The sequence below is a fragment of the Sus scrofa genome, chromosome 10 (genome assembly GCF_054392235.1).
Source record: "Sus scrofa isolate SSC_HxYL_T2T_F1_AM1 chromosome 10, Sscrofa_HxYL_maternal_Yorkshire_Landrace_v2.0, whole genome shotgun sequence".
Classification (NCBI taxonomy): Eukaryota; Metazoa; Chordata; class Mammalia; order Artiodactyla; family Suidae; genus Sus; species Sus scrofa.
In genome coordinates this window covers 54,384,479-54,412,220 of record NC_139392.1, presented here as the reverse complement: position 1 = coordinate 54,412,220, position 27,742 = coordinate 54,384,479, and the positions used below count along the sequence as shown (strand labels likewise).

The following is a 27,742-nucleotide window of genomic DNA, read 5'->3' as shown; positions in this document are numbered from 1 at the left end:
AAGCTGTGGTGTAGGTTGCAGGTACAGCTCGGATCCCGAGTTGCTTTGGCTCTGGCGTAGGCCAGCGTCTACGTCTCTGACTGGCGTAGGCCAGCATCTACGGCTCCGATTAGACCCCTAGCCTGGAAACCTCCACATGCCGTGGGAAGCAGCCCTAGAAAAGGCAAAAAGACAAAAAAAAAAAAAAAAAAAAGCGAAAGAAAAGAAAACCAGCCCATGCTCTGTGCCTGGCTCTGAGTTAGATGCTGAGCAGAGTGGATGAAGTTCCCCCCCTCAGCGCTCAGCTAGAGCAGGACACCCACTTGCTGTGCCCGCCTCCATCGCCAAGCACTCCTAGCTCTGTCATCTAGAAGTATATACAGTCTTGGAGTTCCTGTCATGGCTCAGTGGTTAACAAATCTGACTAGCATCCAGGAGGACACAGGTTCAATCCCTGGCCTTGCTCAGTGAGTGATGGATCCAGCATTGCCATGAGCTGTGGTGTAGGTTGCAGATGTGGCTCAGATCCCATGTGGCTGTGGCTGAGGCCTAGGCCAGGGGCTACAGCTCTGATTGGACCCCTAGCCTGGGAACCTCCATATGCTGCAGGCGTGGCCCTAAAAAGCAAAAAAAAAAAAAAAAAAAAAGGATATACAGTCTTGCTAATCCCTGGGAGTTGTGAGTTCCGTAGGTCACAGAACAGATCTGAATCAGATGAGACTATTAGGTATGGCAATGGGTAACAGAAATTAAAAGAACTGCACCCAGAACAAGATGTTTTTCCTAGACTCCTGCAGATCAAGTGCTGGAAGTGCTGGAGAAAGGCCATTCAGGATTTGCTTGAAGGAGTCCGAAGGATCCAGGCTCTTTCCTACCATCACAATCATCTCAGGGTTGCCCTCATGGTCCAAGTGGCAGCCAGGGCTCCAGAATTCACCTGTAAATCCACGAGCAAGTATTACTGCGCTCTGCCTCGAAGCCCCCTCTCCGTGTCTACTCGGCCTGCTCTCTGTTGCCACAGACAATACCCAACCCAATGGACCATCTGAAAGAAAAGGAAAACTCAGTGTTCCTGTCGTGGCGCAGCGGAAATGAATGGGACTAGGAACCATGAGGTTGCAGGTTCAATCCCTGGCCTCGATCACTGGATTGAGGATCTGGCGTTACCGGGAGCTCTGGTGTAGGTCGTAGACGCAGCTCAGATCCTGAGTTGCTGTGTTTGTGGTGTAGGCCGGCAGCTGTAGCTCCGATTCAACCCCTAGCCTGGGAACCTCCATATACTGCAAGTGCAGCCCTCAAAAGCAAAAAAAAAAAAAGGAAAATTCCAAATTCCCTGCTGGTTTCCAGTGATGCTGGGCTCCTGTCAGGACCAAGGCCATCATGCATTGGCCTCTCTCCTGTGAGCAACCCAAGCCCAAGGACAGCAAGAGGCAGGGGAGCCCAGTTGGTGAGCAGCCTGCTCTCCCAGGCCTGACTCAGTTAGTCCTCACCCTTCTAATGGGTCAGAGTCCCAAAGGCAACTGAACCCCCATGGGCACCTACCCCCAACTCTGTACTCAGCTGCACCCAGGCTGGGGCGGGGGAGCGGGGGCAGAAAACACCTCCAATGTAGCTCTGTGTTGGAAAGGAAACATATGTACAGAATCAGTCCAACTCTTAAGAAACTGACCAGTAACCAAAGCAAACTTTACTAAGAAAACTAGACTTCACAACCAAAAAAAAAAAGTCCTTAACAACACTCTCCAACCCATTGCAATGCTTTTGCTTTTTCTTTCTTTCTTTTTTTTGCCTTTTAGGGCCACACCTGTGGCATATGGAAGTTTCCAGCCCAGGGGTCAGAGCTGCAGCTGCCGGTCCACGCCACAGCCACAGCACGCAGCAATGAGGGATCCTGAACCCACTGAGCGAGGGCAGGGATCGAACCTGCATCCTCATGGATGCTAGTCGGGTTGTTACTGCTGAGCCACAACAGGAACTCCCTAATTGGCTGCAATGCTGAGTGCTGTGCTCCCTCTTGGAGAGGGCTTCATCTGCTGGGTCCTGCACACAGAGACAGACCTATTGTGACTATTTACCCATTTTTCGCTAAATGTGCTTGACCATGAAACTCTCCAGGTAGCCTCTCTTCATAAGAGTTCCAGAGAACTCACTCTGGGAAATGCTTTGCTGACTTGCCCCCCGCCACCCCAAAAGGTATCCTGGGGACAAGTGGAGGGAACAAAGACACTCCCTGCTCTCTATCTTCCTTATTTCTGAGTCCTCATCTGCTCTGGTTTGCTAATTCCTTAATTATAAGGAGGCTGCTCCGTCCATCTGATACTCTGTGTATTTGGTTTCTTTGACCCGCTGGCAGCACCACACTTGTGTGGGAAGCCAGACCTTGGCCTGCCTGGGCTTTGCTCTGTCCCCTGGGCGACTTCTCTGTGTGTCCTGAGTTCCATGAGGATGCTGTCTCTTGCCAAGGGTCTGCATTTCTCTGAGCTCCTCTCCCCGGTGTGTGGCTCCCAGCCCACCCTTGGGCAGCACTTACATTCTGTGACTCACTCCTGACCGGCATGTGTTGTCCTAGTTCCCGGGGTGACGTGCTGCTGTTTTTATCCCTTTGATAAACTCTGCTCCTCCCTGTGGGTACCCTGGCAACCTGCACTGTTTTCTTACTGGTCGGGGAGCACGTGTTCTCCAGATCACAGAAGTTCAAGATAATGTTTTGGAGGGTTGTTTTTAATTATGATCATCATAATAAACCAGCTTTGGTTCTTTGTAAAAAGTGGTTTCCCGGAGGAGTTCCTGTCGTGGCTCAGTGGTTAACGAATCTGACTGGGAACCATGAGGTTGCAGGTTTGATCCCTGGCCTTGCTCAGTGGGTTAAGGATCCGGCGTTGCCGTGAGCTGTGGTATAGGTAGCAGAAGTGGCTCAGATCCCGAGTTGCTGTGGCTGTGGTGTAGGCCAGCAGCTACAGCTCCAAGTAGACCCCTAGCCTGGGAACCTCCATGCTGCGGGAGCAGCCCTAGAAAAGGCAAAAAGACCCCCCCCCAAAAAAAAAAGTGGTTTCCCTTCCAGTCACACATAGCTTCTCAAAAGGCAGAAAGAGGAGTTCCTGTCATGGCGCAGCAGAAACGAATCTGACTAGGATCCCTGAGGTTGTGGGTTTGATCCCTGGCCTCGCTCAGTGGGCTAAGAATCCGGTGTTGGTGTGAGATGTGGTGTAGGTCGAAGACACGGCTCGGATCCTGCGTTGCTGTGGCTGTGGTGCAGGTCAACTGCTGTAGCTCCTGTTGGACCCCTAGTCTGGGCATCTCCCTATGCCGTGGGTGTGGCCCTAAAAAACAAAAAAATGAATTAAAAAAAGGCAGAAAGAGAGCAGTTGCAAGAGTGCGTTGCACCACGGAAACGTTCCAAAGAAATCCAACTTGGTGCTGAAGTACCAGGTTCCCATACTGGGTTAGCATCTGCACAGCTGGTGGTTTAGGATGGAAAGGGGTGGTGAGGGGTGGGGGGGTCTCCACTGAATGAGGACACAGTGTTTCCTCTTTCCCAGAGACCCCTGCAGGGGATGTCACTGTGCCTAGGCCTTGGGTGCTGGAACCAGTCAGGATGAAGCCTAAGTGGCCTTGTACTTGCCGGGTCCTGTGGGAGAATTTGGTTTTTGTGTATGGCCCAGGGTGGGGGACCTGCTTCACCAAAGAGACTGGGAATGGTCCACTGGAGAGGAACATAGCTCAGCCAAAAATCTGTGCTGCAGGCACTTTGGTGAGATCTTTGGGTTTTCTCGTTGTTGGTTTGGAGTTCTGGCTCAGAGGTCCCTCAAATGATGCAGTACTTCCCTTGAAAGCTGGGGAATTGCTGCCAAGATGAGAAGCAAAGAACTGGAACAGTGAGCCTACAGGTGCTGACGTAATGGGGGGGTGGGAGGTGGCTTGTGAGGCCACACCCCCACCTCAGGGGCGGGGATGAGGTATAGGGGAGGGGCAGGACCTGCTTTCAAAAGGGTCTGGACCCTCTCGCTCCTTTCCCAGGCTCTCCCATTAGGCTTGTCCGAGACCCTGATTAACCTCTGGCCCCTCACTATCTGTATTAAATCCTTTCTTCAGTATCTTCTGGGATCATCTGTTAAATTCACCATCCAAAAATTTTTCCTGGCTGTTCCACCTATTCATTGCTGTGAGACCAACACCCCAAAACGTAATAGCTTAAAACAACGGTTTATTATGCCCTCATGCTTCTGTGGGTTGCATGGCTGTTCTTGCTTGGGGTCTGTCATGTGGTAGCACTAAGATGTTGGCTGGAGCCCTTCTGAAGACTCATCTGGCTGGGCTCTTCCTTTTTTTTGGCTTTTTAGGGCCGTACCCATGACATATGGCGGTTCCCAGGCTAGGGGTCAAATTGGAGCTATAGCCACCGGCCAACACGAGATCCAAGCCGCCTCTACACCACAGCTTACGGCAATGCCGGATTCTTAACCCACTGGGCAAGGCCAGGGATGTAACCTGCATCCTCATGGATGCTAGTCAGATTCAGTTCCACTCAGCCAGAACGGGAACTCCTGGCTGGGCTCTTAAAGCTACTGTTGGCTCACTGGAAGCTGTTGACGGGAACTCTTCCACGTGGCCTCTCCAAATAGCTTGGGCTTCTCCCAGCATGGTGACTGGGTTCCAAGAAGGAGCTCCCGGGAGGGTGCCTGTCAAGAAACCCAGGCAGAAGCCTCAGAGTCACTTCTGCCACATTCTCTTGGTCAAGCAAGGCTTGGATTCCAGGGGACCAGGATGATGGGGAGGCAAGGCCACACTTCGGAAGAGGGTGTGAGACAGAAGATACAGGCTGAGGCCATCTTTGCAAACTGTGGTCTGCTTCCCATCACCTCCCCACAGCTAAAACTAGCATCTAGGCAAAGTCACAAGGTATTTTGGGGACCAAAGGGGACAAATAAAATAGATACCATCCAAAATGAAAATAGCTTTGTTCTTGTTTTTTTGTTTTTTTTTTTTTTTTTCTTTTTAGGGCCATACCCCACAGCAATGGAAATTCCCAGGCTAGGGGTTGAATTAGAGCTGCAGCTGCCAGCCTACACCACAGCCACAGCAATGCCAGATCCGAGCCACATTTGAGACCTCTACCTCAGCTTGTGGCAATGCCGGATCCTTAACCCACTGAGCAGGGCCAGGGATCGAACCCACATCCTCATGGATGCTAGCTGGATTCTTAACCCCCTGAGGCACAAGGAGAATTCCCCAAGATGAAAATAGCTTTGTGGGAGTTCCCATTGTGGTGCAACAGAAACGAATCTGACTAGTAACCATGAGGTTGCATGTTCCATCCCTGGCCTCGCTCAGTGGGTTAGAGATCCAGCGTTGCCGTGAGCCGTGGTGTAGGTTGCAGATGTGGCTTGGATCTAGCGTGCCTGTGGCTGTGGCTTAGGCTGGTGGCTCCAGCTCTGATTTTACCCCTAGCCCAGGGTGCGGCCCTAAAAAAAAAAAAAGCTTTACAGAGCCTAATGGAAAAAAATGTAGAGACTTAACACTTAGATTTCAAAGATGTTGGGAAGAAAAATGCCGAAAAGAAATCAGGTGCTGCTTTTCAGCTGCGGAAACACTACCCTTCTGGCTTCTGGGAGAAGGACGAAGCTGGGACACCATGCTTGTGTTCATCCTTTGCCTGTGCTTGAGGCGCTCCACTCACGGGCGTGGCCTCATTTCCTCTTGCACAGAAGGGGACACTGAGGCTCAGCCAGCTCCCTGCTCTCCCACGTTGCTGGCAGAGCTGGGGCTGGCCTTGCTCCATCCTAGGGTCCTGTTTGTGGGGAAATCCCTCCTAGCTCCCCATCCCAGTTCCTTTCAGAAATCCTCAGCAGGCTCTTCCATGCCTCCTTGCCTCGGGGATGCTCTTCCTCCTCTTGGGAACCATCCCCGCAACGTGCACCCCCCGCCGGAACCTGGCCTTCAAGACACAGCCTGGGCCTCCCAACCTCATCCTCTCCCTGGAGTGGCCCCGAGTAGGGAGTGGGCATGTCCTTTTTATGGCCCGTCCTATATTAGAGTGTTACATGCTTGGCGCTCCCCTATTCTGTAAACCCATTGCGTCCTCCCCCTCCCCCACCCCTGCTGTCATCAATGTGAATTATTATCAAATGTTAACTCATCCTTGAAAAATCTTTTCTGTCACCTCACCTCTTATTTAAGACCTGTCATTCCAGTATTCTAGCAGGATTCAAGCTGACACCACTCTCAGAATACAGCTCTTGAGGAAGAATAGATGACCCATAAATTAGCCCTAACTTGGGCCCGGGGGAGGGGTGGATATATGACTTAAGAAGTAAAAATTATTTTGTGTTAATTACAAGTCCTATTGCAACTCTTGGGAGGAGGGGAGAGAGAAAGAACCCCTTTGATTTAAGCCAGATCTCTTCCAGCATTGATGTAGGGAAGTTCACAATAATACATAGTTACCGTAAATAATTTGTTTGCACTGGGTGGATAGATGTTTAAAATGAACGAAAAATCATACCCCATTTTAGGCTTTTTTTTGGGGGGGAGCGGAATCTGTACCCACTTTCTTGGTGGGAGCTGGTTTTCATGGTGGGTCTAGATCAAGTTCAGTGATGAAAATGTTAGGCCCTAGGTTAGGTACCAACCCATAAGGTAGGAAAAACTGTTATGTTGAGTCGGCTTGCTCTTGCTCCATTCTGTGTGTGTTTGTTTGTGTGTGTGTGTGTGTGTTTTGTCTTTTTAGGGCCAAACCCATGGCATATGAAGGCTCCCAGGCTAGGGGTTGAATCAGAGCTGTTGCTGCCAGCCTACACCACAGCCACAGCAACACCGGCTCCTTAACCCATGGAGAGAGGCCAGGGATCGAACCCGCGTCCTCATGGATACTAGTCAGGTTAACTACTGAGCCATGACAGGAAGTCCTCTTCCTCCATTCTGAATGCAGCATTTTCTTTGACATTGTATGTCCATCCAGTCTTTCCCCGGGTGAGAGCAAACCTGCCACGGAGAGATGAATTTGAAAATACAACCTGACCGGATTAAACAAAGGTCAACAGGTTTAGTTTTAATGCACTGTGAAATATACAAGACCTGCTAAAACACGAATGCCTCATAAATTGCGTGTGATCCTTGTGCTCTGACCTTGGGAATGAACCTTCCATGGTTCTTCCTCATTTTTAACATCATGCTTCTTAAGCACATACACGAATGTGGTTTTGTTTTTTTTTTTCAGGGCCCCTCCAAGCCTGTTAAAGCCACGGTTTTTGGTAATTCAAACACTGTCTGGGTGTTCCTGTCGTGGCTCAGCGGAAACGATTCCGTGAGGTTTCAGGTTCGATCCATGGGCTCGCTCAGTGGGTTAAGGATCTGGGTTTGCCATGAGCTGTGGTGGAGGTTGCAGATGCAGCTCGGATCTGGCGTTGCTGTGGCTGTGGTGTAGGGGGGCAGCTGTAGCTCTGATTAGACCTCTAGCCTGAGAACCTCCATATGCCACAGGCGTGGCCCTAAAAAGACAAAACAAAACAAAACACCAAAACATTGTCTGAGTTTTCACTGGGGAGGAGGAGGCTGCATTGCCCAGACATTTAGCCACAAGTCTCCTCTTTTTGCCTTCCCGTCTCAAAGCTTCCTGCAGATGCTCTAGTCTTGTCTGTGGATTCCTAGGGGTAGCTTGTATCTCAGATAAAATGGATACAAGCCCAGCAGGGCAGCTGTGCTCAGTGAATAGAGCATGGGAAGAACATACTCTTGTGTTTGGATTCATTTCTCAATTATGCAGAGTACATGTTGGATGATTTGCAGCAATTGTCAAAAATCTCTCTGCAGCTTGGTTTTCTCATTAATAGAAGAGACGGTGATCCTGTGAATCTCCTAGTTGTGATTATTAATAAGGTAATATGTGGAGTTCCCTTCGTGGCGCAGTGGTTAACGAATCCGACTAGGAACCATAAGGTTGCGGGTTCGGTCCCTGGCCTTGCTCAGCGGGTTCAGGATCCAGCGTTGTCCTGAGCTGTGGTGTAGGTTGCGAACACGGCTCGGATCCCGCATTGCTATGGCTCTGGTGTAGGCCGGTGGCTACGGCAGTGATTAGACCCCTAGCCTGGGACCCGCCGTGTGCTGTGGGTGCGGCCCTAGAAAAGACAAAAAAAAAGTGATATGTGTAAAGCGCCTTGCATAGCATCCTGGATACAGTTCACTGACTGACTCCAAGGGTACTGCTTAAATTAGATATGTAAACTAGACAAAGAAATGAGCCATCAAGTTGTTCTGTATGAAGCTTTGTGCCTTTTAGCAGAAGTTCTCTTTGGGAAGTTCCCTGGTGGCTCAGTGGGTTAAGGATCTGACTTTGTCACTGCTGTAGCTCTGTTTGCTGCTATGTCACCCAGTCAGTCCCTAGTCCAGGCACTTCCACATGTCATGGATGCAGCCCCCCCAAAAATCATTTTTAATAAAATTTGTGATTATGTTTGAAACACATTTTTTTTAATAGATAACTCTTTCAAGCAGGGATGGGTCTCATTGTCTTAGAGGTTAATAACTTTTTTATAGTGAGTTGAAAGTTTTCATTTTAAAATGAGTGTGGTTATCTGTACCTACTGCAGCAAACTCTCATTAAATGACAGAGAATGTCAGTGGTATTTAAAAAAAAAAAAACGACATGCAGTCAATTCTCATTATTTGTGGTAGCTACATTCTGTGAAGCCACCACAAACACTGAACCATTGATCCTGGAGAAAAGTACAGGGTTGGGTTCCTGTGAGCCTCTGGTTACAGCATTTTCACCAACAGATCAATGCATAACCTTGTTTGATGTGTGTTTCTGTTCAAAGACGCCTTGCTTAGTATATATTGCTTTTTCGCTAACACTGAACGCAATGGCCAACAGCACGGTAACCCCTGCCAAACGTGGCTTTTCATCACACAAAAATTTTCTCTGTAAGGCAAACCATGGCCTCTGAGCTTAAAGAACACTGGACAATACTTCAGCCCCACCCTTGGGGACCTTTTTTTTTTTTTTTTAACAGCCGCACCTGAAGCACGTGCATGTTCCTGGGGTAGGGGTCGAAGTGGAGCTGCAGCTGCGGGCCGGGGCCACAGCCACAGCCACAGCCACAGCAACACAGGATCCCAGCTGCCTCTGTCTGCAACCCACACTGCAGCTTGCAGCAGTGCCAGATCCTTAACCCACTGGGATCGAACCCGCATCCTCACAGAGACAACATCAGGTCCTCAACCCGCTAAGCCACAACGGGAACTCCTCGGGGGCCATTTTTAAATAGCGAAATCCCCAACAAAAAAACACAAAATGCAAAACTCACAGGGGCGCACAAATCATAAAAGGGACACTGTTGGAGTCCCCGTCGTGGCGCAGTAGTTAACGAATCCAACTAGGAACCATGAGGTTGCGGGTTCAATCCCTGGCCTTGCTCAGTGGGTTAACGATCCGGCGTTGCTGTGAGCTGTGGTGTAGGTTGCATACGCAGCTTGGATCCTGAGTTGCTGTGGCTCTGGTGTAGGCTGGTGGCTGCAGCTCCGATTTGACCCCTAGCCTGGGAACCTCCATGTGCCGCGGGAAGTGGCCCAGGAAACGGCAAAAAGACCCCCCCAAAAATAAACAAATAAATAAAAGGGACCCTGTTTACAGTATGAGAGCTGAAATAAGAAGGCCTTGACCAACCTCAGCTGGGAACACGGACATCTGGCTACTCAAATCCATAAATGAGCACAAAAAGCACTGTGAGTGTTGAGTTTTAGGTTACAAATGCATTTTAGTGAGTAGGTGACCTCGCAAATGTGGATCCCGCAAAAAGTGAGGATGGCTTATATTGTGTTTCAAGTTTAATGTTAATATACGGTGAGTTTCTGTTTTCCAGGAAGGAAGTTACGTCCTCCATCCATGGAACCATATTGTCTGGGTGTCAGCCACTGAGGAACCTCCTGTGTTTATCACAGGAGGGAACCTGGAGTGACAGGCAGTCTCCCAAGAGGGGGGCAGGGCTGGCCTTGCTTCTCTGTGTGCATTTACTTGCCTCCTGCCCAGAGCGTATCCTGGAAGCTGGATCAGGCTGTTACTCTGGGAGCCCACAATTTATAAGCCCTTGCCAAAAAAAAAAGAAAAAAAAGCCCATGCAAATTATTTTTTTCAGCCAGGGGGAAGATTGGAGAAGAGGCATTTTCCCCCAAAGTGGCCAAATTCAGGGTGGAGAGTGGGGGCGTGAGGGAGGGGGCACCAGCTGTCTAGGAACAGCAATTATCCAACAGTCCAAGTGGAATTAGGCTTCACAAAGCAGATCACTGTTTTAGAGAAGAAATTCTTCTCCATGAGTCTGTCCTCCGCCTGCTGGGCACCGGAGGAGGTGACGCTAGGGAAATACCCATCACCGAGTCACATGGAGCCCCTTCCCCATGGTCCCTGTGTGTGCCTCCCACACACCCTCTGGCTCAACTGGGACTCCTTCCCTGCCCCCCCCAGCGCTGGGAGCAGCTGCTTTCCCTCTGGGTGGGGCAGAGAGAGGAAGGGGAAGAGCCAGCCGCCAGATTTAGAAATAGTTTTACACATTTTAACAGAGTATAGCCCTGCTCTGTGTGTGTGTGTTTTCTTTGTCTTTCTTTCTTTCTTTTTTTTTTTTTTTTTGGCTTTTTAGGGTCTCACCCATGACACATGGAAATTCCCAGGCTAGGGGTCCAATCAGAACTACAGCTGCCCCCCATACCACAGCCACAGCAACGCCAGATCCAAGCCACATCTGCAACCTACACCGAAGCTCATGGCAACACCAGATCCTTAACCCACTGAGGGCAGGGATCGAACTCGCATCCTCATGGATCCTAGTCGGGTCCTTCATCTGCTAAGCACAGTGGGAACTCCAGTTTTCCTTTTTCTTTTAGGGCTCTTTTCCCCAAGCCATCATGAGAGGTGACATTTTGGGGTGATACTGCAGTGCTTTGAGATTTAAGCAATCGTGAGCTAAAGACAATGACTCCCATTGTGGAAGATCATAGCTCACAGTTATTGAAGCTTTGCTATTGCCAGGTACTGTTCTTCATCCTTCCCCCTCCATCCCAACAGCCCTCCCAGGCAGGCACTATATTCTACCCACTTTACAGATAAGGAAGCTGAGGCAGAGTCGTTAAGGGGTAAGTAAGCCCAAAGTTCCCTAGGTACTACTAGGCTGGAACCAAGACTCAAACACAGGCATTCTGCACCCCTGGCTGCTGTGCGGTTCTGTGGAATTACAGTGAGGCAGTTTTTAGGATTATAGATTCAGAATTCAAGAGCAGGACACCAGCGTTGTACCTGGGCTCCTGGAGGGGCTTTGCACCTAGGGCGTCAGGAGACAGAAGGTGCACCTGCCAGCTCTCGGTCCTGAAGGAATTATGGTCTTGGGAGAAGAGGAAATGGGCCAGAAAACAGCAAGTGCCATATAGGGATGGGCTGCCCTGTGACTCAGGGTGCAGGAGAGAGCACTGGTTGGGGAAGGGGTAGGGAGGCAGATTGTTGAAGAGTTGAGGATAGAAGTTCCCCATGTGGCTAAGCAGAAATGAATCTGACTAGCATCCATGAGGACGCAGGTTCGATCCCTGGCCTCGCTCAGTGGGTTAAGGATCCAGCATTGCCATGAGCTGTGGTGTAGGTTGCAGACACAGCTGGGATCCTCTGTTGCTGTGGCTGTGGCGTAGGCTGACAGCTGCAATTGGACTCCTAGCCTGGAACTTCCCTATGCTGTGGGTGCAGCCCTAAAAAGAAAAAAAAAGTATCAAAAGGGAGTTCCTGCTGTGGCCCAGGGGGTTAATGATCCCATTGTCTCTGTGGAGGTGCCCCTTCCATCCCCAGCCAGGTACAGGAAGTTAAAGGATCCAGCATTGCTGCAGCTGTGGTGTAGGTCCAGCTCAGGTTCAGATTTGATCCCTGTCCCAGGAACTTCTCTATGCTACAAGGGGGCCAGAAAAGAGGAAAAAATTAAAAATAAAAGTGTCAAAGATCTACATGGAACATTTGGCAGTGAGGTCAGACTTGCGTTTAAATTCTTTGTGGCCTACCTGTTAAATTTTTTTTTTTTTTTCTCTTTGGTTTTGTTTTTTAAAGCAATGCCATTCAAACCACTGAGTTTGCCTTGAGTCTGCCTTTATAGCCCCCTGGTCAAGTGGCTGGGACTGCAGGACTCACGCCCAGGGGTCCCAGCTCCTGGAAGCACAGGCTGCTATGGGTTGGAGGTCCTGGCAGGGCTGGCATGCAGGCTTTTTGTCTTGAGGCCCCTCAAGAGCACGTGCCCAAGGGGCAAGAAGAGAAGGGGAACCCAAGCACCACTTCACTGGCCTTTGTAAAGCAGTACTAACTTTGTTTTGTATTCAGGCTGTTTTTCCGCCTTCTTCCATGAGCTGCATCCCTGCCGCCCCCCACCCCCCCCCCAACCTCAGAGAGAAAGCCCAGTTCTTCACTCTCCAGAGAAATTGGAAAGTGGTTGTAATCAAGTCCTAACAGATCCCACGACTCTTTAGGGTTGTGAGTTTATGGGCAATAGGTGCTAGTGTTCCAATGTGATTTATTCTTCAGCATCTCCATTAGCCCGCTACGGGGGTGGAAAGAGGGAAGAAGGTATTTATAACCTGCCATGCAAAAAAAAATTGATGCTGCTAGAAAAATAATCCTTCGCCGTGCTTTTTCTTCACCCACCCCTGCTGCTCAAGTAAATGAGTAACGTTTTAAAAGTATCCATTCTTTAGCATCAAAATATTAGTCTTAATTTGATTTTTCTCTTTCTGCTTTGTCTTCATGTGAGGGGAATAAAGCTAGCTAAAAATAACCGTGACAGTTCTCCACATAGCAGTTCCCCAGCAGGTGCCAAGAAATGTACAGATGCTGTGATGGGTGGATGGGCTCTAGGGAGGAGGTAGGGCTGTCAGCATTGACACAGGAAGCATCTTTCCATGGTATCTCACTTATTTCAGGGTAACCTGCTTGCGTCTCAAGGTCTCACCTGCCTGCATAGTCACCTTACTATTTTGTGTCAAGCTCTGTTATGGTATCTGTTTTTTTTTGGACTTTAAAACATTATATTTTATTTATATTTTTGAATATCAATGAAAAATGTAATATTTTGATCCCTTGTATCATTCAGAATTCAAAGAGTGTAATATGATAAAGTGAAAATTCTTCTTCCTATGTTTCTTCCCAAGACACTCAGATCCCACCCTCCAACCCCCAGCATCAAATATAATTTTCCTGGGGGTCCATCCGGTTCTGCTATGCATATATAATCAGTACATATCATATACTTTTTTTTTTTTTTTTTTTGGCTTTTTAGGGCCGCACATGAGGCATATGGAGCTTCCCAGACTAGGGGTCCAATTAGAGCTGCAGCTGCTGGCCTACACCACAGCTCATGGCAATGCTGGATCCTTAACCCACTGAGGCCAAGTATCGAACCCACAACCTCATGGTTCCTGGTTGGATTTGTCTATTCTGCACCATGACGGGACCTCCTTTTTTTTTTTTTTTTTTTTTTTTTTTAGAGCTGCCCTGGAGGCATATGGAAGTTCCTAGGCTAGGGGGCTAATCTGAGCTGTAACCGCTGGCCTATGCCACAGCCACAATAGCAACTCTGGATCTGAGCCTCATCTGTGACTTACACCATAGCTCACTGTAACACCAGATCCTTAACCCACTGAGAGAGGCCAGGGATCAAACCTGTGTCCTCATGGGTACCAGTCAGGTTTGTTTCCACTGAGCCATAACAGGAACTCCCTACTTTTTTGTTTTTAACTGAAATGGTGACACACTAAATACACTGTTTTGTGTCTTATTTTAAAAGAGCAAGTCTTGGGAGTTCCCATAGTGGTGCAACAGAAACAAATCCGACTGGGAACCATGAGGTTGAGAGTTCGATTCCTGACCTTGCTCAGTGGATTAAGGATCCAGTGTGGCCATGAGCTGTGGTCTGGGTTGCAGACGGGGTTCGGATCCTGCGTTGCTGTTGTGGCTGTGGCGCAGGCCGGCGGCTATAGCTCAGATTAGCCCCCTAGCCTGGGAACCTCCATATGCTGTGGGTGCTGCCCTAAAAAGAGAAAAAGACAGGGGGGAAAAAAAAAGAAAGAAAGAACAAGTCTTGAAGATTATGTTGAATAGCTTCTGTGCCCCTCTAGATGTCTAGTCCAGTGTAGTCCCTGCTGCCTTCTGCCCTGCAGGGGGCTGAGGAAGCAGGGAGTGGCTGAGTGGAGTACATGGAGCATCTCATGGAGGGGGGTGGGGGGTGCCCTCCGAATGGGCTCCCTTTCCCTCTGGTGTCCAGCTCAGATCAGCCAATGGTAGTGCTGGGGGCTCAGAAGGGAGACCGATGGAGGGAGGAAAGCCTGTGTTCTTTTATATATGGGCAGTAAGCTCCAGTTGCATGCTGTCAAATTTGAGATGCTTTTCCCTGCAAGAAATTAAAAAACCAAATCAAACTGGCTTTATCAGTAAAGGGAATTTTATTGCCTTATATTGCTGAAAAAATCCAAAGGCGGATGACTTCAGGCGAGGGTTGATCCAGCCACTCCACAGTGTTACTGCAGACCTGGTTACTTTCCTTTTACCAGCAATGCCTCAGCTTTAGGTCAAGAGTGATCTCAAGATCACTGGCCCCTTTTGGAGGTCAGAGTGTCTCAGAAAAAAATCTTTGTCTCCACATTCTTCAAAAGGTCTTATTTAGGTCTTGTGCCTGTCCCCGGAGCCACGAGAACATAGTGCACTGATTGGCTTAGCTTGGGTCACATGATCCATAGCTCTAGTTGGGGTGGAGTCAGCTCTCCAGAAGCAAAGAACCCTGGAGGTGGATATTATTGGGAAAGGAAGAGGATAGAGGCAAGCCATATTCTCTAATGCATATGGCTTATCAGCCCCTGAAGTGTGAACAAAATATGTACAGACAGACCTCGGAGATAATTTATTGCAAAAAAAATGCCAACCCTTATCTGCGCTTTTAGTGAGTTACAATCTTCTTGCAGTGGCAAGATCATGATCCCAGATCACTATAACGGATATAATTATTGAATCACCAAAATGTGACACAGAGACATGATGCGAGCAAATGCTGTTGGAAAAATGGAGCCAATGGACTTGCTCAGCAAGGGCTGCCACAAACCTTCAATCTGTAAAAACTGCAGTATCTGTGAAACAGAATAATGTAAAGCACAACGAAAGGAAGTATGCCTGTATATTTTTTGTCTTTCAATTGATAAACATTGGTGCTAGCAAATATGTCATTGAAGGGAGAGCCCGTTTTCTGCCAGTTCCTTGGTCCCAATCCCTTGCTTTCCTAAATACACAGGACAAGAACAAGGAAGCAAGGCCAGATGGGAGCTCTTTCCTGTGGTCCCTGGATCTGAAATGGGGACGAGCAAGGGTCGGTGGGGGGGGGGGGGGAGCAGAGAAATAGAGGCATTATTCCCCATTTAATAAAATGTAATTCAAGAGGAGTCCCTGCTGTGGGGCCTGGGATCAGCAGTGCCAGGATGCAGATTCAAACCCCAGCCTGGCACAGTGGGTTAAAGGATCCAGTGCTGCCCACAACCTGCCTGGCTCAGATCTGATCCCTGGTCTGGGGAACTCCATATGCCTCTTGGCAGCCGGAAAAAAAAAATGTAATTTAAGAAAAGGATTTTTATTCTTCACACCCATTGTTCATAAAGAAACAAGCTTAATGGAACTGAAATATAGCAAGAAATTTCTATGTTGAATTTGTTAATTTCCCACAATGTAGACTTGCCTATTTCTAATTCCATTACGCCCTGCCCCTCCCCCAGGGCCACATCCGTCCCCAAACCCGGTTTTTAGTGCACAATAAAGGATCTGTAGGAGTTCCCATTGTGGCTCAGCAGTAACAACCAGACAAATATCCTTGAGGATGTGGGTTCGATCCCTGGCCCTACTCAGTAAGTTAAGGATCCAACGTTGCTGTGAGCTGCGGCACAGGTCATAGATGCAGCTGGGATCCCGCATTGCTGTGGCTGTGGTGTAGACCGGCAGATGCAGCTCCTATTTGACCCCTAGCTTGGGAACTTCCATATGCAGCGAGCGTGGCCCTAAGGAGCAAAAGGGAAAAAAAAGGGGGGATGTGTAAATGATCCCGACCTCTTCCACCTTCTCTCTTCAGTGGGCAGTTTGCCGTCGTGAAGAAATGCCGTGAGAAAAGCACCGGTCTACAGTATGCGGCCAAGTTCATCAAGAAAAGAAGGACCAAATCCAGCCGGCGGGGCGTGAGCCGGGAGGATATCGAGCGGGAGGTCGGCATCCTGAAAGAGATCCAGCACCCCAACGTCATCACCCTGCATGAGGTTTACGAGAACAAGACAGATGTCATCCTGATCCTGGAACTGTGAGTGCTGTGGTTGGGGGGTGGGGTGGGCATAGGGGGAGAGGTCAGCCAGGGCTCCCCTGCAGCTGGACAGTGCTGTAGCCAGCCCGGACCTCTCAGGGATGAACTTGGCTTTGCCAAGTTTAAGTACTGCCATCTGCCGTTCTGCCCTGGGCGTCCTGGCTGCAGTGATTCACCTGGAGTAACTCTGCAGAGCTGCGTCCATGAATGTGGTCCCACCTGATTGGCAGGTGGGCCCCCAACCTTGGGCTTCTTCCTTTGGCCTGAGGTCCTCTGCATTCTGAGTTTCATGTTAAGCTTTGGCCGTATGTCTTTCCCTCCTGCCATGCTGTACCTCTGTTTTCCTGCTTCCCTTTTTCTGTTCTCTTTCTCTCTCTCTCTTCCCACACCCCATTTGTAACTGTTGGGACTGTCAGCACTCTTTGGACCAGAGGGTAAAATGGAAGCAGCATCACTCCGGGGTGATTAGAGGGCTTGTTTTTAAAGCATTTTGCTGATGGTCTCAGGCACGCCCTGCCCGTCGGATGTTATTGTGGGAAACTGACTGTAGCACGATGTTCTGTGTGTGACGCATCCCCCTGTCCCTGGCCCTCTGCCTTGTGATGAGCCTGGCTGTATGGGCTGGCGGGAGAGGAGAGAACATCACACAAGAGCTTGCAGCTGGGAGTGTCTCTGGGCTGTTAGGAGGGAGGAGAGTGGGGTGGGAAGGTTGGGGGAGATGGAGCAGTCCTGGGTGGTTCTGAGTCAAGACAGACCCCACCCATTTCCTAGAGCCTCTGAAATTCAGCTGTGCCTTTCTGCCAGCCCAGCAGCTCCCCCTTACTTTGGCAACTCTTAGGGCTAGAAGGTGATTTTTGAGAGGAGATGGAAGTGACGGGAGGTTTTTGGAGGGAGTCCAGCTCAGGGGCACCTCGCTAGGGGACCTGTGCTTTGCAGTCACAAGAGCCTGGGATGCCCACTGCTTCTTGTCTCATTGCCGGGATCTGTGCATATTCCTCCATGCCTCTGAGCCACAACCTTCTTAACTACAAATTGGGGTCAATAATACCTGCCTTAGGAGTTCCCATGATGGCCCAGCGGGTTTAAAATCCGACTAGCATCTGTGAGGATGCAGGTTCGATCCCTGGCCTCGCTCAATGGGATAAGGATCTGTCTGGTGTTTCTGTGAGCTGTGGCGTAGGTCACAGATGCGACTCGGATCTGGTGTTGCTGTGAATGCGGCGTAGGCCGGCAGCTGCAACTCTGATTCAAACCCTAGGCTGGAAACCTCCATATGCCTCTGGTGTGGCCCTAAAAAGAAATAATAATAATGACAATAATAATAATAATAGCTACCTCAAAAGGGGTATGGAGGATATCAGTGAGGAGAATTTAAACATCCCTGTCACAGTGTCTGGCTGGTGGTTGTGTTTAATACATGTTTCTAGGAAATTCTCTACTCTGCACTCGTGACATACTGGGCTGCATAATTCTTTGTTCAGGGGGCCATCCTGTGCACTGCAGGATGTTTAGCAACATCTCTGGCTTCTGTCCACCAGGTGCCACTAGCATCCCCTTCCCTAGCTGTCACAACCTAAAATGCCTCTGGACATTGCCACGTGTCCCCTGGGGGCAGAATCTTTTCTCCTCCTACCCCCACCCACTCCTCCACTGAGAACCACTGCTTTAAAGGAAAAGCAGGACCTGAAGGGCACAGAGGATTAAGGGGCCTGCTCGAGGTTCAGCAGAGAAAACAGAGGAATCAGAGTGTAATCCTCACCGTGGCTTTATAGGGTGACTTAGAAGCTAGCAGAACCGTCATCAAAATCCAGGGCAAATCCTTTACCATCTCTTGGCCTAAATTTCTTTCCATAAGGCTATTATAAGAGACCACGAATACAGAGTTCTTGGGAAAGAGATTATATAGATCACAATTGTTTGGCCTCTTCAGAGAATTACCAGGTTGTTCCCAGTGGCTCAAGAATCTTCTTTGCCCCCTTTATGTGTCAGAATATACAAACGATGCCTGTGAGTTACTGCCACCTATGTGTGTATATTCTGGATTCAGATTCTGTTGACTGACCCACCCCAGTCATAGATATTTTCCATTAGGTGAATTTATCCTAAGCATTAGATGGGTCACATATTGGAGTTCCCATTGTGGCTCAGCAGAAATGAATCCATCCGGGAAGCATGAGGGTTGGATCCGTGGCCTCTTTCACCAGGTTAAGGATCCAACTAGGAACCATGAGGTTGTGGGTTCAATCCCTGGCCTCGCTCAGCGGGTTAAGGATCTGGCATTGCCGTGAGCTGTGGTGTAGATCGCAGATGCAGCTCAGATCCTGTGTTGCTCTGGCTGTGGCATGTAGGCTGGTGGCTACAGCACTGAATGGACCCCTAGCCTCTGAACCTCCATATGCTATGGGTGTGACCCTAAAAAGCAAAACAAACAAACAAAAAGATGGGTCACATACAATAATTTTTTATTATTTTATTTAAAAAAAATTAATTATTATACAGTAAATTTGATGTTGGAGGAGGGCTGTATAATTCTTTTTTTGTTGTTATTTGTTTGTTTTGTTTCTTAGGGCTACACCTGTGGCATGTGGAGGTTCCCCTGTTAGGGGTCCAATTGGAGCTATAGCTGCCAGCCCATCCCATAGCTACAGCAGTGCCAGATCCGAGCCACGTCTGTGACCTACACCACAGCTCATGGCAATGCCAGATTCTTAACCCACTGAGAGAGGCCAGGGATCAAACCTGCATCCTCATGCATGCTAGTCAGATTTGTTTCCGCTAAACCACTGCAGGAACTCCAACTATAATTAATTTTAAAAATTAATTTAAAAAGGTTATATAAGTAGAATTATACAGTATGCAGTCTTTTGAGACTGACTTCTTTCACTCAGCATAATACTTTTCCGATTTGTGCATGAGTTGTTTGCTTTTATTGCTGAATGGTATTCCATTGTGTGGTTTTTTGTTTATGTGTTCACCCACTGAAGGATATTTGGGCTGTTTCTAGTATTCAGTAGTCAGGCATAAAGCTACTATAAACATTCACATACGGGCTTCTCTGTGAACATAAGATTTCTCTTTTTTTTTTTTTTTTAAGGGCTGCTCCTGCAGCATGTGGAGGTTCCCAGGCTAGGGGTCAAATCAGACCTGTAGCCACCGACCTATGCCAGAGCCACAGCAACACAGGATCTAAGCCGCGTCTGCAACCTACACCACAGCTCACAGCAATGCCAGATCCTTAACCCACTAGGCAAGGCCAGGGATCAAACCTGCCACCTCATGGTTCCTAGTTGGATTCGTTAACCACTGAGCCACGACGAGAACTCCAAGATTTCATTCTTTGAACATGACCCACGGAGTGAGTCATGTGGTAAGTGCACATCAAACTCTATAAGAACCTGCCAAATTATTTGCTAAAGGAGTGGATACGCATTCCCGTTGCTCCATCCATTCTTGGTATTGTCAATGTTTGTTTTTAGTTGTAGCCACTCTGTTAGGTGCATGGTGACACACAGCTCTCCATAGGTCATGGCATGGTGACCTTGAAAAAAAGTTGAGTGAGTTCATGAACGGTGGATGTTAGGTGGGAGGGGCAGGAGATATGGCCCCTTCCTCACAGGATCAGATGCATGTTTGTCTTCCCTGGGTGTTTGCTCTTCAGAGTCCAACCTCTCCTGTGAACTGAGTGTCTTTGCCTTTTCATCTGCTAAGGAAGAGGGAGGGGGGGTTGTGATGCTTACTTTTATGTGTCACTTGACTGGGCCACAGGGTGTTTCGATGTTGGGTTGAACACCGCTCTGGTCTGTGTCCTGAGGGTGTTTCTGAATGAGTTTAACATTGGCATTGTAGACTGAGTAAAGCAGAGTACCCTCCCCAGGGTGGTGGGCCTGACCTAATCAGTCGAGGGGCTGTGTCCCACCAAAAAAGCTGACCTTACCCTGAAAGAAAAGGAATTCTTCCCACGCAATGGCCTCCAAGCAGGGACATGGACTTTTTCCTGTCTTTAGGCTGCCAACTGAAACATTGGTTTTCCTGTGCCACCCGCTGTGGTCTAGCAGACTCACCTTTCCAGTCTTAGTCTATGATTGCATATGCCAATTTTGTAAAATAAATCTTTATCTGTGTACATCCTTTTGGTTCTGTTTCTCTGGAGAACCCTGCCTAATACAGTGGCACCAAAGGCTAAGGAGGGGAAGTGCACCCTTGTTTTTACATCATAAGTCAAATCTGTACCACTTTTATTTATCTATTTATTTTTTTGGCTTTTTGTCTTTTAGGGCCACACCTGAAGCATATGGAGGTTCCCAGGCTAGGGGTCTAATCGGAGCTGTAGCCACCAGCCTATGCCAGAGCCACAGCAACAAGGATCCGAGCCACGTCTGCGACCTACTCTACAGCTCATGGCAACGCCAGATTCTTTTTTTTTTTTGTCTTTTTGCCTTTTCTTGAGCTGCTCCCATGACATATGGAGGCTCCCAGGCTAGGGGTCTATTTGGAGCTGTAGCCACCAGCCTACACTACAGCCACAGCAATGAGGGATCCAAGCCGCATCTGCGACCTACACCACAGCCCATGGCAACGCCAGATTCTTAACCCCTGAGCAAGGCCAGAGATCAAACCCACATCCTCATGGATGCTAGTTGGGTTTGTTAACCGCTGAGCCATGATGGGAACTCCAAGTCTGTACCACTTTTATATGTATTTACCTCACTATGTAAGATGTTTCAATCTTTAATAGACTACTCAAAATATTAGGTCTACCCAGGACAAAGAATCAACTTTGCCTTTGAGAAAATTATCATCCTAAATTCTAATAGCTTTAAAGGAAGCTTTCTAGTCATCAGTGAAATATTCCATCTCCTCTTTCCTTTCTTTTTGTGGGGAGGCTTTTTTTTTTTTGGCTTTTCAGGGCCACACTTGTGGCATATGGAGGTTCCCAGGCTAGGGGTCGAATTGGAACTACAGCTGCCGGCCTACACCACAGCCACAGCAATGCAGGATCCAAGCTTACACCACAGCTCACGGCAACGCCAGATCCTTAACCCACTGAGCAAGGCCAGGGATCAAACTTGCAACCTCATGGTTCCTAGTGGGATTTGTTTCCGCTGCGCCACGACAGGAACTCCGCCTCTTTCCTTTCTTAAGGATGTTAGGGTACAATGGAGATTAAGGAGAGAATTAAATGTAAGAAATTATCAGAAAATAGCCTTACAACATAGGAGTGGCCTCTTGTCTGAAATCTCTGCTCAGCAATCTTTGAGTGGATGTATTTATTCAGTTTGTTGTTTGGGGATGAGCTTCATTGCCAGGAGAGTGTCTTTCAGGCTTACTGATGAAGCTTGTTCCCTTGTCGAAGCCTGTCTCCATATGGATGTGGGATTCTCACCCCCAAACTCCAGGCCCATCCTTAGCATTGAGACAGAGACCCCAAACCACCACTCCACTCAGTATCTCACAAGCTTCCCCCAGTGATCTGGGCAAGATACAAACACGGCATCTTTTCTGTGCTTTGTGCACAGACTACTTGGTGTCTGCATTACAGGCACAGTTGTCAAATCCTGGTCCAGAATCAGCCCTTTTGAATGTAAGTCCTCGGAGTTCCCATCGTAGCTCAGTGGTTAACGAATCCGACTAGGAACCATGAGGTTGCGGGTTTGATCCCTGGCCTTGCTCAGTGGGTTAAGGATCCAGCATTGCTGTGAGCTGTGGTGTGCAGACGCGGCTCGGATCCTGCCTTGCCCTGGCTGTGATGTAGGCTGGCAGCTGCAGCTCCTATTCGACCCCTAGCCTGGGAACCTCCATATGCTGCGAGAGCGGCCCAAGAAATAGCAAAAAAGACAAAAAATAAAAATAAAAATTAAAAAATTAAATTAAATAAAATGTAAGTCCTGAAAGTAGTTTTGATGAATGACTTCCCCCCCATCTGCCTCATTGGAAAATAATCTTCCCACAGCTGATCTGCTGTTGCAGCTCAGCAGAGCACATACACAAGGGAGGCATATGTGACATCTCAAAAATCACGATTTCTTGTCCTCTACATCCCATTGTTCCCTAATGAAGTCATGCCCATACAAAAACCTTTTCTCTTCCATGGGTTGTTGCATGGGCAAGCCGCTATAGAACTTTGATCTTCGGTGCATGAATCATTTCATAACTTGCCCTGTCACCTGGTGAAAAGTGAAGTGAAACTCTCAGAACTTAAAGACGGTCTAATCTGACACTGGCTGCTAGAATTTGTTCCTCAACTTGCTGCTTAGAAACAGCTCTTTCAGACTGTGGATAGTTTAGGTTCCCTCTGCCCAGATAGGGTTCAAACCCAAAAGCTTTTAGGAGCCAGACAGGTGATGTAAAGGAGCAAGTTTGGGCTACAGTGTCAGAGAGGCAACAGGGAATGGTGGGGAGTGTGGCTAACTGAAACCCTCAGCCGCTCATCAGTTAACTGGTGCCACATGGGGTTTTTGGTATTCAGTGTTGCCCGATCTTGCCGTTTTTTTTTCCAAGAAAAGTCTAGGTATCTAGGTTTTTAATTTTGGCAGTTAATTCATTGTACTCATGAGCAGACAAAATAAAAACCAACCTGAAGTTTACATGTGACCTTCAAATAGGCCACATTCTAGCCTGTTTGATGTTAGTTGTAAGTATTAGCAACACGTGATAAATACAATCAGAGACAGCCCCAAACGGCTAGCAGTTCTGCTGGAAAGGCAAGATACACACTTCAGCATCACAAAATGATTTTTTAAATGTACGGTATGGGGTTTTTTTGTTTGGGGTTTGTGTGTGTGTGTGTTTTGTTTTGTTTTGTTTCACAGTATGACTTAACAGTGGTTCTCAAACTTTAGTCTCCTTTAGAATCTCCTGAAGCCTTGTTAAAATACACATTATTTGGCTGCACTCAAGAGTTTCTGAGTCAGTGTTATCTAGGGTGGGGCCCAAGAATTTACATTTTAAATTAATTCTTAGGTGATACTGATGCTTGTGGATCAGAGTTCACCCTTTGAGAAGCTCTTGTGTCCCCCCACAATGATAGGTTGAAGTCCTTATCCCCTTTACCTGAAAATGTCCCCTCATTTGTGACTACGATCCTAGCAGATGTAATGAGCTAAGATGTTATCCTAGAGTAGAGCAGGCTCTTTATCCTGTGTGTTAAGGATACATCCCTGGTGTCTTTATAAGAAAAAGACCACGTGGAGGCAGAGACATGGGGAGAAGGCCACGGAGGCAGAGGGCTGGGGGGATGCATTTACGAGCTGCTAGAAGAGAGGCCTGGAACAGATTCCGCCCAGAGCCCTCAGAAGGAAGCAAGACCCTGGCCATACCTTGCTGTCAGACTTCCTTCCTCCAGAACTGTGAGACAATCAGTTTCTGTTGTTTAAAACCCCTTGTGTGGGACTTTGTTATAGCAGCTTTAGCAAACTAATACACAAGCAGTAGTTGACTAGAAAACGACCATTGCCCACTCTTATGTGAATCTAAAAGTCTGTAAGTGAGTTAAAAACAATAACATAGGAATTCCTGAGCAGATTGAGAATTCCACTGCAGCAGCCCCGGCTGCTGTGGAGGTGCAGGTTCGATCCCTGGCCTGGTGCAGTGAGTTAAGGATCCTGCATTGCTGCAGCTTTTTCCTGGCCCAGGACCTTCCATACCCCTTGGGTGTGGCCATAAAACAAACCAACACCTAATCATGGTATTTCCTTCAGGCAACCTAAAAGCAATGCCATGGGTGAAACTTACTCCCCACAGGAGGCCTGGGCAGAGGAGGGCTGGAGAGGGTGGGTGGTTCTGGGTCTACCTTAAGGCAAGAGTGGACATCACCCCGTCACAGCCTGCTTCGGGAGGGTTGCCTAAGTTTTGGATCACCTGTCTGAAAGGTTACCTTGTTAAGATTCATAAAGTAAAAATCCTAGAGTTGCCATGTTGTACATGGATGTAGTGGATTTGTTCCAAAGAAATCAAGCCACTTTGAGTTTGCCAACTTTAAAACGTCCCCTTTATTTGTTCTGCTTGGAATTTAAAGCAGGTCTTTATTTTTTTTTTCTTGTTTTATTATTTTAATTTTTTTCTGCTGTACAGCATGGGGACCAAGTTACTCTTACATGTATACATTTTTTCCCCCACCCTTTGTTCTGTTGCAATATAGGTATCTAGACATAGTTCTCGATGCTACTCAGCAGGATCTCCTTGTAAATCCATTCCAAGTTGTATCCATAACCTCAAGCCCCCAATCCCTCCCACTTCCTCCCTCTCCTCTCGGGCAGCCACAAGTCTATTCTCCAAGTCCATGATTTTCTTTTCTGAGATGTTCATTTGTGCTGGATATTAGATTCAAGTTATAAGTGATATCATATGGTATTTGTCTTTGTCTTTCTGACTCATTTCACTCAGTATGAGAGTCTCTCGTTCTGTCCGTGTTGCTGCAGATGGCATTATGTCATTCTTTTTCATGGCTGAGTGGTATTCCATTGTGTATATATACCACATCTTCCTAATCCCAATCATCAGTCAATGGACATTTGGGTTGTCTCCATGTTAAAGCAGGTCTTTAAATCAAAGTAGTGGGTTTTTTGTTTGGTTGGTTTTTGTGCTTTTTAGGGCCAAACATGTAGCATACGGAAGTTCCCAGGCTAGGGGTTGAATCAAAACTTCAGCTGCTGGCCTACACCGCAGCCACAGCAACGCCAGATCTGAGCAGTGTCTGTGACCTACACGCAGCTCACAGCAATGCCAGAACCTTAACCCACTGAGCAAGGCCAGGGATGGAACTTGTGTCGTCATGGTTCATTACCGCACAATGAGAACTCCACCTTTTTTTTTTTTTAACCTCTCTCTCATTCTCTGCCTCTCTTTCTTACGGGAAGTTCAGTGTAATTAATATCATATGCTGTGGTTGTAGTCGAGTGCAGGTCATGGAATGCATAATGCATTCTCTTTCTTGTTTAATTTAAATTTTGAAGTTCCTGTGGTGGTGCAATGAAAATGAATCTGACTAGTATCCATGAGGATGCAGGTTCCATCCCTGGCCTCACTCAGTGGGTCGGGGGAATCCTGCGTTGCCATGAGATGTGGTATAGGTCCCAGACGTGGCTCAGATCTGGCATTGCTGTGAGCTGTGGTATAGGCTGGCAGCTGTAGCTCTGATTCGACCCCCTAGCCTGGGAACTTCCATATACCCTAAAAAGCAAAAAAAAAAAAAAAAAGGTAAATTTTATTTTTTTATGGTGGTAGAAAACATATAACATAAAATGGGTCACTTTCACTTTTTTTTTCCATTTTTTATTTAAAAAAATGTTTTTTTCATCTTCGCTCTTTTTAAGAATACAGTTCTGTAATGTTAGGTATATTCACTCTGTACAACAAAGCTCCAGCCTTTTTCAACTTGCAAAATGGAAACTCCATACCTGTGGAACAACGGCTCTCCTTTTTTAGCTCTCTTTTTAACTTTGTCTAAGTCAATAACTTCTGGAATCCTGTTTGTTCCTTGTACACAGCTGCCGAGTTGTATTCAAATGTTTGTGCAGTATTAGATCAATTGCTACGGGATCACTCTTAAGCCCGCTCCCTCTCTCCAAGCCAGATCGAGATGCAAGCTAAGAAGAGTATAACTGATTTTTTTTTTTTTTCATTGTGTATCAGCACAGTGGGTGTCTGTGGGTAGATTCATGGTGCACAGTCAGCAAATCCAGAATTACAAGAGCCTTTGAAGAAGCAAATGTAGGGATCGAAGTGATGGCATCAAGCGCCCTCCAAACTGGCCAGGTTGTACTAAGCTGAATGCAGTCCTAGGGAAATGAGCAATGCTGGGAAATGAGGTGTATCTGGTGCCAGGGCTCTTTCAGTCCCCCACCCCCAGTCTCTGCTCCTCACGAGATGCAAAAGCTCACTCAGATTTCTTCAGGGCCCTCTTTGCTGCTACATTTGTTCTCTCTTCTCTGAGCTCCAGCCAGCGCTTTTGACTTTTTGAACTTTTGTTTTTATGCACAAAAGTAATTTCAAGAACTGTTCTGCGTTACGCTTTTGGCATCTGGCTCCTCCAATATCTACTATTAGGCAAGAACAGAGAACTGAAATGCATTTGGCAACACTCTCCAGCTTTCACGACAGAATTAAATCGTCTAGAACAGGTTATTTTCCACTCAGGCAGTCTCTTGAGAAAGAAAACCCTGTATGTAGGCCTTTCCCCACATGCTTACTTCTTGCCAGTTCCATAGAAAGTGTTTATTAAATGGGCATTTTTACTCACTTAAGTGGATTATTTTATTTCCAGACGATCTTGGAAAAATTGAGACAGTGAAAATCAGAAACACAGACTACGTAGAGTATCTGTGAGCTCTTGGATGTGTAGTTTTTAACCACATACTTGTCATTTTAATATCTGGCTCAATGTACCCTGTGCTGTATATATGAGTTACAGGTAGTATTTGACATCTTTGCTTTTCGCCAAGAAAGGCATATAATTGTTAAGGTTTGGTAAACTGGGGTAAATTGGCTGCTGCCAGCCTCAGAAAATTCCACAATTGCAGTGATAGCCTTTTTTTTTTTTTTTTTTTTTTTTTTTGGCTGCATCTATGGCACATAGAAGTGGCTAGGCCTTGGATTCCAAGGATCAAATCTGAGCCACAGCTGCAGCCTATGTCACAGTTGCAACAATGCCAGATTCTGTACCTGCTGTGCTGGACCAGGGTTGGAACCCTTGCCTCAGCAGCAACCCAAGCCACTGTAGGGTCAGTGCCACACCAGGAACTCCAGTGATGAGCTATTCTTAATCCTTCCCCGGGGATGACAGATTCTACTTTATGATGCTCTGATCTGGGGTCCCCCAAATCCCTGGGAACTGTTCACACTGACTCTTTTTTTTTTCTTTGCTTTGCTTTTTAGGGCCACACCCGTGGCATATGGTGGTTCCCAGGCTAGGGGTCAAATCGGAGCTGCAGCTGCCAGTCTACACCACAGCCACAGAAATGCAGGATCCAAGCTGAGTCTGTGACCTACAACACAGCTCACAGCAATGCCAGATCCTCAACCCTCTAGCGAGGCCAGGGATCAAACCTGAAACCTCATGGTTCCTAATCAGATTCTTTTCCACTGCGCCACAACGGGAACTCCCACACTTCCTCTTGGAAGCTCACAGCCATGTCACAAATCTTATTCTTCCTGTCTTGGTCAACCAGTCCCCTAACCAGCACTTCAAGAGGTCATCAGAGAAGGGAACTCTGTGGAATTGTGGCTTCAAAACTGACCCCTCAGGCAGTCTGGTTTCCCCTCTTGCTCTGTTCCCTCTCCTCGCTGCTCTGGTGTCTTCTGTCTGTGGTGGGGGCCCTCTGGGTCACAATCCTAGCCTCCTTGCACTGCTCAGCTTCTCTTCTGCCCCCAGAGCCCAAGTCTCTCCCAGGCCGAGGGCTGCCAATTGGTGATAAAGGCTCTCACCAGAC

The 27,742-nt window shown here is 47.7% G+C and overlaps 1 protein-coding gene across 16 annotated transcripts in view; it reads left to right on the top strand.

The window, feature by feature from the left end:
* Window positions 1–27,742, top strand: part of DAPK1 (death associated protein kinase 1) — a 228,989-nt gene that overhangs the window by 107,026 nt on the left and 94,221 nt on the right. For all 16 annotated transcript variants that reach the window (XR_014817705.1, XM_021064610.2, XM_084979758.1 and 13 more), the window contains one exon: window positions 16,095–16,316. Coding sequence is in view for 7 of the 16 variants with exons in the window: in XM_021064610.2 (XP_020920269.2) it covers window positions 16,095–16,316 (222 nt within the window). In the remaining 9 variants the exon portion in view is untranslated. The remainder of the gene's footprint in view (window positions 1–16,094; window positions 16,317–27,742) is intronic.